This window comes from Mytilus californianus, unplaced genomic scaffold (assembly GCF_021869535.1).
Source record: "Mytilus californianus isolate M0D057914Y unplaced genomic scaffold, xbMytCali1.0.p SCAF_15, whole genome shotgun sequence".
Classification (NCBI taxonomy): domain Eukaryota; kingdom Metazoa; phylum Mollusca; class Bivalvia; order Mytilida; family Mytilidae; genus Mytilus; species Mytilus californianus.
In genome coordinates this window covers 10,050,421-10,060,926 of record NW_026262637.1, presented here as the reverse complement: position 1 = coordinate 10,060,926, position 10,506 = coordinate 10,050,421, and the positions used below count along the sequence as shown (strand labels likewise).

The following is a 10,506-nucleotide window of genomic DNA, read 5'->3' as shown; positions in this document are numbered from 1 at the left end:
TCGGTCACCAGAGTGAACCACACAGTCAGGTGCGGTCTGAAAATAGATGTTCATTCAAATGCATATGATGGAATGATACATTGTTCCCTGTATGGTAAAAAAAGAAACATTCTGAAAGGTGCAAAGTAGATACGAAAACTAGATATTAACAATGGTTATTTAGACAAATTGATCACTTTGACTATCACTCGTGCAAACTACTCTAAATTTTGAAAATTCTGCGAGGCAGAACAGCTTTTGTGAGTTACCAGAGAGAAGATTATTGACGTGCAACTAGAGAATTCACTGTTGTTTTGTACATTTAGACTATAGCAAACACATTAAAAATTTATCAAGCATGTGCCTAACAGGTTGTTCCTTTTTATTACAAAATTAACTCGTTAAATAAATGTGGGGTCAGCTACCTTTTAATCGATTCCTTGTTTTTCATCTCATTATAACAAAAATAATGAACGCAAAGTGAAAACTACAACATATTAAGCGCTTGTGCATTTAATAAAAAATAAAAGGATATGGGGTATCCATCCATGACAGAAAATCAGTACATGCACTGCAAACACACACAAAAAGCAAAGGAACGGCGCTTTTTTTTTTTTTGCTGTTCTTCATCTCAAAGTCAAAGTGAGGCCTTCAACACGGAGCAAAAAAAAACTCACTGCAAGTTTAAAACGGCCCCAAGCACCGGCTTGAGCGGAATTCTTTGCAAAAATAATTTGGATAGACTTTGTCCTAAGTCAGGAACCTGATGTTCAGTGGTTGTCGTTTGTTGATGTGGTTCATTAGTGTTTCTCGTTTCTCGTTTTTTATATAGATTATACCGTTGGTTTTCCTGTTTGAATGGTATTACACTAGTCATTTTTTTGGGCCCTTTATAGCTTTCTGTTCGGTGTGAGCCAAGCTCCGTGTTGAAGGCCGTACTTTGACCTATAATGGTTTACCTTTACAAATTGTGACTTGGATGGAGAGTTGTCTCATTGGCACTCATACCACATCTTCTTATATCTATTTGTAAGATGTAACACCATTAGATCGGGCCTGGTAAACAAAAGAACATACTAGAAAGTGGTACAGATTTAAAACAAAATTGTTCCTATGTATGTTTGTTTATGTGTGTCCAATGGCTATTGCCAGGAATTTGTTTTTACAGTATCATATTTAATTTGGTTGAGTCAATATAAAAAAAAACTTGTCTAGCTTCTTGACCTTTGTGGTATTGACAACATTGTTGAAGACTGTGTTCCATAATTGTTTTTTTTATTGTACTATCATGTTTTTCTTCCGTTCCATTAAAGTATTATACCTAACATTTCCGCTATCAATTCAAGGAATTGCACTTTTATATGATAAGCGACGATAACTGTCATACGGAAAATTTCAATTTTATAGTGTAAGTGTGTTTACTAAGAAAACTTATTTTATTTCTAAATAAGTTTTAATTATCTTATTAACATTGGGTTGTATCAAAAATATTCATTACAGTTGTGTGTATTGCAATATTTTGTTTGATCTCTTTGAGTTTTACTACGTTTGCAATTAATTTGTTTACAGTAACATGCAGGTTTGGTTTATGACGCATTAAATTGCTTGTGACATTCAAAATAATTATATAAATGTATAATAATATATAGAAAAAAACATAGAATGTGTCACTCATTTTCCCTACCATCACTTGTTTCCAGTAACTCAGGCTTCCGTTTTGGACTCTTACAGTTTTAAGAAATTTATCCCTCCTCCCAAACATCAATATTGAAAAAATTACCAGCGTATTGATTATTGATAATTTGTATAGCATTCAAGATTTTTATTTCAGTTTGACTACCACATGTCAAGATAAGATTCATTTTACATCTTACTGATGAAGGATACACTCTAAAAATTGTGTTTAGAGCCTAAACACTTTCCTAAACACATTTATGAAACCGATTTTTGACATGTTTTAAATCTAAACATGTTTAATATTTAATGTGCTAACAGCCTAAACGTGTCAAGCTATAAAGTGCTTAGACTGTAAACATGTTTAACTGTAAAGTGTTTAGACTAGAAACATGTTTAGCTGAAAAGTGCTTAGACTGTAAACATGTTTAGCTGTGAAGTGCTTTATCTGGAAACATGTTTAGCTGTGAAGTGCTTTATCTGGAAACATGTTTAGCTGTGAAGTGTTTTGTCTGGAAACAAGTTTAGCTGTGAAGTGTTTTGAATGTAAACATGTTTAGATCATAAAGGGTCGTGAAGAAACATATTATCATTTTAGTGTGAGAAGCCGTTTCTTCATTAGGCCTAAATTTAACTAATTTTCCGGAAGGCTAGACTGTCTAACGTTTATTAATAGATAGCTCTCAATAAAACAGGTTTTCATACCATCACAAAAAGGAACCAATGTATCAAATTAAGAAAATGGAATTTCCATATCAAATTGAATGTGACCAATACCTTTTCAATCTTAATGAGTGTTTCTTTACTTCAATTCACGTCATTTGACTATTGCATTTTTACTTCATTTCAAATATTTGTAAAGTAGTAAATGTCATGTTCTAGAACTTTTTGAAATGAAATTATCATAATACTAAATCTAGCTTTAAAAACAAAATTACAACATATAAAACAAAGGAATTTATGTTATCATTCATTTCCAGTTAATCATTGAACAATCAAACATAAATTCATAACAAGGTACATGTACATAGTATTGTTAATGACCACTCCTACTTCTACTTGTACCCCATCCCCTACAACAAAACAATTTGAAATTGTCCTGTTTTCATTTTCAGGACAATAAGTCATGGAGTTTCTCCTTTCTTAGTACCCAACTGCTGGTCACTGGCCTGAAATATAGAAAAAAAATTGATAAGCAACTTAGTAGAATTACTATTAAAATATAAGTAAACGAACTACAACACCAAAAATTAAAAGCATGATTTAAGATCCAGTTAACAACGTTAAGACCAAGGTGGTATAAAAGCATAAATTTACTGATGAATCAATTGATATATATTTTTTAATATTAATTTTTTTTTCACGCTTTATATTATTCATTTGTTCAAATCTATATTGGCATTTTAAAAATCAAATACACTTCTGATTCTTACCTGGCAACAGATTTGCCACTGTTCTTTATCTCCTCTTGTAGCATGTCAAGACAGATGATGATTTCCTCTGCATTTCTCTCATCAATCTAGAATAAAACGATACATGTATATGAAATTATAAGAATAGCAAAACCTCTTCTTACTATTGAATTAAACAAGCATCATTCTATTTATTTTGAAGAAAAGTGTTGATTCTTCATCTCGAAAGTGCTTACGAAAACAATGAACTCGAAATGGTAAGCCTCAGTAGATTCCGCTACCCTTCATGTTACATTAGCATAATCTGCAGAGGAGTACCGAACGAAAATGATCCTCACAAACTCCTTTTCCAATCACATAAATTAAAAATAAGTGAAAGTTTCCATGATAGAACATTAAACAACTTTTTATATCTTTACACAAGATAGTTTGAACACTTAAAGCTCCTACAAGCACTTGTTTCGTGAGATGGTGCCCCCCCCCTTTTTCTTCTGCATGATTGACTATACGGTAGTGTACTTGTAAATAATGCTTATAATTGTCAATTATCATTTAAAATTGGCAGTACAAAATAAAAGACAGTATAATCATAACTCCTTATCTTCTGAAACAGTCAAGTTGCGGTCAGTTATGGTCAGTAGTATAAACAGCGTGGCCTTTGACTTCGGGTTCTTTGTTTCTTGTTCCCGCTCAAAAACTATCACGTGATATGAATGCCGTCTTTGGCCTAAATGTGTTGTAATTCTAAACGTGTTTAGGAAAGTGTCTAAATATTGAAAGTGCTTAGAATTAAAACACGTTTGGCTTCATATACTTGACGAAGTAGCTAAACATGTTTAGCACAGCAACACGTTTATTGCGAAGTGCTGAGAGCCAAAACATGTTTATTTCTTCATGTTTAGAAATTGAACACTTTCCTAAGCACATAAGTCTTGCAACACGTTTAAATTCTAAGCACTATTTTTTAACAGTGTATTAGTTATCCGAAATATCTAAAATTTGTTCATGATTTAATTATTTTTTGGTGATGTTGTACCCTTTTAGACTTGTTATATATTATATTTTGTAGTGTACTGTATCAAAATTTTATGATCCATCGCCCCGTAAGATTTATCGTTGGCTATTATTCAGTCATTTAATAATATATAGATATATACTTGGTACATGCATAACAAGGAAATTTATCAAAACTTCTCACTCTCGATTGATTTTGTATGTGTTGTTTTCTATATACCATTTCTCCTTTCAACAAGTATTTTATTACGAACTAAATATATCATTTTCATAGTAACCAATCAGAACGGCATAAATTAAGTGTTGAGAGGTCCCGTTTCCCCCAAGAGGAGTTGAAGGCTTAAAATTCAAATCATTGTTTTTGGCGGACTTGAAAAAAAACGTTTTAAACATAAGTGAAAATTTAATTATACGGTCTCACACGTTTCCCTGTATGATTTAGTTATATTTGAATTTTTTAATTTTGTACTGAACAAATTGTGAAATATATGGAAAGAATAGGAAGTAAGATAACAAAAAAACCGAACTCCAAGGAAAATTCGAAACGGAAAATCCCTTAGCAAATGGCAAAATCAAAAGCTCGAACCCATCAAACGAATGAAAAACAACTTTCAATTTGATTATATTATCATAAGAATGATATGTTGCCTTTGATGGTTACCAAAATAAAGAAATAAATTCGCACAATAAACATTGTCAGTTAAAAATATTTTCCATTATCTAATCTTTCATATATTCTTATTTCTGTTTTATTTTATTTCGGTGGTTAATATTTTTTCTTATTACAATTTCTATAAAGTTCTATTTTCTTTAGGTTAACAAAGATTTATATCTTAACTCTCAGTAAAAAATTAAAAACTCGATAATGTAGAAATTCATGCTGTATCCCTTTCGGTTAAAGATGCCTGTCATTTTGTTATTTAAAACACCCCTTTGTTTAGTTGGATTGAACAAAATCACATGTTATTTAATATATATATATATTTTTTGTACCAAACAAGTTGTGAAATACATGGAAAAAATAGAAATGATGCGTTGCCCCTTTTTGTTCACTAGGCACGTGATTTCATCCATCGATGTTTGATGGCGCCAAACAGTGTGATGTTGTTGTTTGTACCGTTTTTTTTTTAACTTTGTTTTATATTTTTGGCCTTGATGATGCTGTCTGTACTGTTTCGGAGTTTTATCATTTCAAAATCGTAACCAAAACGTTATAATTAGATTTTAAGTGCCAATCTACCTAAGAATCAGGCAGTGGTGAAAACATGACAAACAAAAACCCACTCAAGTTGACCTTAATTTATGTTCAAATTGTATAATAGTACACGAATATAACATTCGTTTCCCTTTCCTGTTCTGGTTATTCAAGATATAATTTGGTTGAAATGCACTAGAAATTAAAAATTAAGGGGAGCTAACTCTGTAATTTGCTATCATTCTAACCAAAAAATATCTAGAGATTTCTGGAATTACCAGACACGCAGAAACAAAAGACCTACCATTTCTAACTCAGGATGAGGGTAACTTAAAATTAGGATGGTTAGGTCGGTGGGTTTTTTTCGACCATGTTTAGAATTTTTTCCAAATTGCCTGATTCTTACAGAGACTGGCACTTAAAACGCTAATTGAATATGTTGGAATTTGTTATCTTGTAACTATCTGTGGTTGCTTAATATGTCTTTTTAATTTATTACCAAGAAACCAATTCATTTACATAATTATAAAAAAATTTCACGGAAACATGATTCTTGCAAAATGTTATCTTATTTACATCACGGGCATTATTAAAATAATTGTCACAAATATAATGAACAAAACATCAAATGTAAACTAGTTAACTCCAAGTGCGCATCACTGGTAAAGATGGGGAGTATCTTTCCAGTTCCTCGTCAAAGATTGGTATGTATTATTCGCCGTGGATGAAATTACTACTCCACATTCATCATAAACATGCGGATTGTCACTTTGTAATCTTTGATCATGGTTTTCTTCATAACGGTTGCTCATGGTGTTCATATCATCTGAAAGATTCTGATTAGAACTATGTTCTAACTGGTCTCTACTTGTTGCCCCGTTTTTAGTTATGTTGGTCATATTTGTTTGGATATTGTGTAAAAGTTCATTTCCCATATTTTGTACATTTTCCTGGCGTATTTGTATTGTTAAATCATTATCGAAAACATAAGTGTCAGATTGCAATGTCGGCGAACTCCAGAAGGCATCTGCACTTGCAATGGTCAGACCCGTGTCTCTTGGGGTAGCTTCACATCTCCTAAACAGGATGCGCAGTGCAACAGATGCTGCAATCAAAATCAGACAACCGCCAATTGTGCCAGATAATCCAAATAGTGCTGTGATAGAAAAACCTGAAATAGTAATCATACATACATAAAATAAATCATAATAATAAATCATAATAATAAATCTCTTCTATTCTAAACTAATATTCAACAATTATTTTTATTTTTTAATAAACAGCTTACTCCTAAAATCAACAAATTGTTCGTGAAGACTCATCGTAAATGAATTAAACAAACTGAAGTCAATATACGCGCACAATGAATTAAAAATTATAATTTGTAAAACATCATTTTTTTCTGATAATGACTGTAATGGACAAATCTTTTTACATTAATTTACCTCTCTTTAAGTACCAACTGAACTGTAATAGGCAAAGAATTTTGTGATCACAATGCCATCCGGGAAACACTAAACTACTATATGAAGCCTTCTTTTATGTTTTAGGATGACAAGCAGTTCATAAGACTAATTAAAAAAATGAAATGACAATTATAAGCATACTTAATTGGGACTTTGCTGGCACTATGTATGAACAGGTCGAATTTCCACATATCCCTAACTTCACTTGTAGGTTATCATCTTGTTCTGTACAAAAATAAAAGCAAGTTTTGCAAAAACAACAACTCTAAAAAATGAAAACAACACTTTATAAGAAATGTGCCCGAAGCGTTTTTCTGGAAGTATCTTCATCAGGAATGCTGAAAGCCGAACATTTGAAAGTCCAGAATGTATAAGAACTGAAACAGTTGAAGAGCTATATATATAATATATATATTCTTAATCCTTTGCTTTGAGCACGAACAAAGAATACCATTTTTGTTTGACTAGCAATTCAACTAAAAATTCCGATTTTTACATTGTCAACTGCTGTAACTGCAAAGCAAAGTTAATCCGGGTTTTGCATAGAAAATATGAACAAGAAAGAAGATATTCGTAGCTTAAAAATTTTATTTCGTTTATATTTGTTAATTTTTATTTGTGGTATATATTTTTTTGCTCCAACTTAAAGTAATGGAAATAAAATTTGAATCGAATTGAAAACAAGATGCAAAATACAATTAATAAAATGCAAGCTTTAAAGTAATAAAACAAAACCAAACCAAAACGTGAATGAAATATACATGCACCAAGCGTGATAAGGTAAGTGATATCGGAAGATATTAATCTTTTTTTTTTTTTTTTTTTTTTTTTTTTTAATTAGAACACAATCATATTTGACCGCAGAAATATAGAATACATCTTTTATGAATAAGGTGCATCTATAACTGACATTTCATATCAAAACTTTAAGCCTTATATCCTCGTATTCAGGGATTTACAACACTAGAATCTTGTCTTCATCTATTCGGCGGAATCAATATAATGAAACACGAGGCTCTTATATGTATAATGTTTGTCACACATGGCTTTGTGAAATAACTAAATAAATTTTAGCAGTATCATTGTGTTTTAAATACTGCTAGACCAAGTATTGCATAAGGTTGATCGGATTCCTCTTCGGGATAATTGGACTTGTACATTGTATTACTCTTCCATTACTGGAACGATTAAAATAATGTCTACCATCCGGCGAAATAGTTGATAAAACAATATGTGCTTAACAGTTACAATTTTTATGAAATTTTGAATTAAGGCATAATTTGAAAACTGTTTAGTGTGTGCTTTGCCTAGTGTTTTGAAAATTCTTTGTTTGAAGCTGTTCGTTATATTTCAAACGTAGTATTTACTTTAAATAGTTCATATTTTAGCACATATTTTTTTTTATTCAGTCGGAAAAAACTGGACGCCCCTCAAAAAACCTGGACTGTTCTTGAAAAAAAAAATCCGGACAAATAAAAATCACAAAATGTTCTTTTTCATTCAACATGTAATGTTTGTAAATATAAGTTTTATGAATGCATGTCCTTTGGTTTCTTTTAATCTTGTAATCTTTTAGGAATTAAAGCATTTAAGGGTATATTTAACTTTTATGATTTAAAATAATATTTTGTTAAACATAATTTTTCATAACAAATTATAAGTTACTTTCTAAATTTATTTTAAGTTCGATCCAGAAAAAAGTTTTTCTTCTCCCCCCTTTTCAGTATAACTTACGAAAAAAAACCTGGTCATACGCGAAAAAAAAACCCTATCAAACGACTCGAGAAATATAAACCCAACCAAACATTATATCTACAAATTTGTATCTGTGAAATATTTAAAACAAACGTACATTTTAATGCAGAAGAAAAACTATGGGCAATTAAATAAAGTTTAATTTGCTCACCTTGAACAAACAAACGAACATCTTGTGATTTTACTCTGTCACCTTGTATAAACGCACATCTGTATGTTCCTTCATCCTCCTTAGAAACATTTATAATATTTAAGTCGTATTTGTCCTCGGGAGAAATGTTAATACTAATTCTTCTATGGAAAGGTAAATCAGTGTTTACGGTCTGTCCGTCTGTGTATGTGTTTTCTGTCACATTTTTACTGGGGTTTAGACGAAGCCATTGGATGACGTTGTTTCCTGGTATATTTTGACAAGGCAGCACTGCAGTTTCACCACACATGATATGTTTCGTCAATATTTTGTCCGTGCCTGTAAACAATAAAGAAAATATAAGCATGCAAAGAAATGAAGAAAAGAAGGAACACATTTAACTTAATGTGTTGCATAAACGTAACGGTTTAAGATTGAGAGTTAATATTCAGTTATTTTAATCCGACCGTAAGGTGTGTTTTAGACAGCAATGCAAACCAAATCAAAAAAATAATTGCATCCATTAATTATTCAAGATAAAGCGAATTTATCAGAATCTGTGATCGTTTTTCAAATGTAAAAAACATTGCTTCAACAAATTAAGCCGATTGATATTTATACAATATGAGGTCTTGCTTCTTTTATCATTTTATTTACCTTGACTTTCAGCGGCACAGATCCACACTATTTTCAGCAGTAATGATAAATCTTGGAAGTAAGGAACCATTATAGATTCTTTGTGTAAATATAATTATCATGTTAAGTCGACTTTTATTATGATAATATTAGATTATTTATTATTTCCTTAATTTGTGAATCCGGAAATCGTTTCAATTGTACAAAATAGCTTTTTTTTTGGAATGTGTGTAAGTCATTTCCTTTGTAATTGTTCTAGAAAAATGAAATAATAATAATAATAATAATAATAATAATAATAATAAACTTATATGATATGAGCTTCTGGTAATCATAATGTTAAAGAAATTATTGAACCAATGCATGCATATATTCTATACTAAGTCGATCCTCTATCCACGTTTATTTTTATCAATTGATAAGAATCCATAACGTACGTATACTCGACAAAACATTATTCGTTCTGTGTTTGTTGATCGAAAACTGGTTGCTAATCAACTTTCGGGTTTTGGTGCTGAATTTTACCGATCATTACCTACTGATAAACAATCAACACAAAATCATGAAGCAAATCAAAATTAAATGAAATGATAGAGCGATGTATAATTTCCAAGCGTTCCCATTTCATGATTAACGTTTGTCATTACAGTTGTTAAATGATTGCTGCGTTATTTGTTTCTTTCAGAATCGATTTATCATACTAAATGTATCTTCCTTCAACGGTGTGTGTACAGCTTCTTTCACCACGGGTTTCTTTCGCACGTGCGCTGTTCGGTTGCTGCATTTCTAACGAATGGTGTCATGGTTTATGTCCCTGCATACGGAAAAGCTTTCGGCGAATTAGAGTACGGGAAGACATTTATTCAATAGCAATAAATTTCTGAAGATTTGGTTAAAATAAAGGATTTACTGTTAAAAGATAGTATATGTACACGTATAGTTAAACTTAGCTATTATAGTATTTAAAACATATTCAACATTTTGTTTTTATAAATTTGAAGTATCATATGATTTTAAAGAGGGTAACTCAATTAGTTTCCATGACTATTTCCAATTGACCTTATTGAACAAAGTGATGAAACATAACTTGAACCTTGGCACAAAATAGTTACTCATCGAGATCATTTCCCGTTAATATATATATATATATATCCTGTTTCACTTTTCAATAATCTTTGTCTATTTACAATGTCAAAAAACATGCTATATTTATACAATTTTCTCTTATCATGTTGAAGACCTACA

The 10,506-nt window shown here is 31.0% G+C and overlaps 1 protein-coding gene across 2 annotated transcripts; it reads right to left on the bottom strand.

Moving 5' to 3' along the window:
* Window positions 1-5,743: 5,743 nt before the first annotated feature.
* On the bottom strand, window positions 5,744-9,400 carry LOC127725372 (uncharacterized). Of its 2 annotated transcripts, none has more exons than XM_052232301.1 (4): window positions 9,283-9,400; window positions 8,647-8,964; window positions 6,882-6,965; window positions 5,744-6,445 (listed from the first exon to the last, which is right to left on the bottom strand). In XM_052232301.1, exons 1-4 carry the CDS (start codon window positions 9,350-9,352, stop codon window positions 5,931-5,933), a joined length of 987 nt encoding a protein of 328 aa, XP_052088261.1. In that variant the 5' UTR covers window positions 9,353-9,400; the 3' UTR covers window positions 5,744-5,930. The 2 variants fall into 2 exon arrangements, with proteins under 2 accessions (XP_052088261.1, XP_052088262.1); XM_052232302.1 differs by having other exon boundaries at window positions 9,289-9,400.
* Between the last annotated feature and the right edge of the window lie 1,106 nt (window positions 9,401-10,506).

Excerpts from the sequence above, each read along its gene's own strand:
- LOC127725372 (XM_052232301.1), bottom strand. The coding sequence starts at position 9,352 with ATGGTTCCTTACTTCCAAGATTTATCATTACTGCTGAAAATAGTGTGG. Across the intron at positions 8,965-9,282 it reads CTGTGCCGCTGAAAGTCAAG|GCACGGACAAAATATTGACG; the intron begins GTAAATAAAATG and ends TATTGTTTACAG. Across the intron at positions 6,966-8,646 it reads TGTTCGTTTGTTTGTTCAAG|AACAAGATGATAACCTACAA; the intron begins GTGAGCAAATTA and ends ATTTTTGTACAG.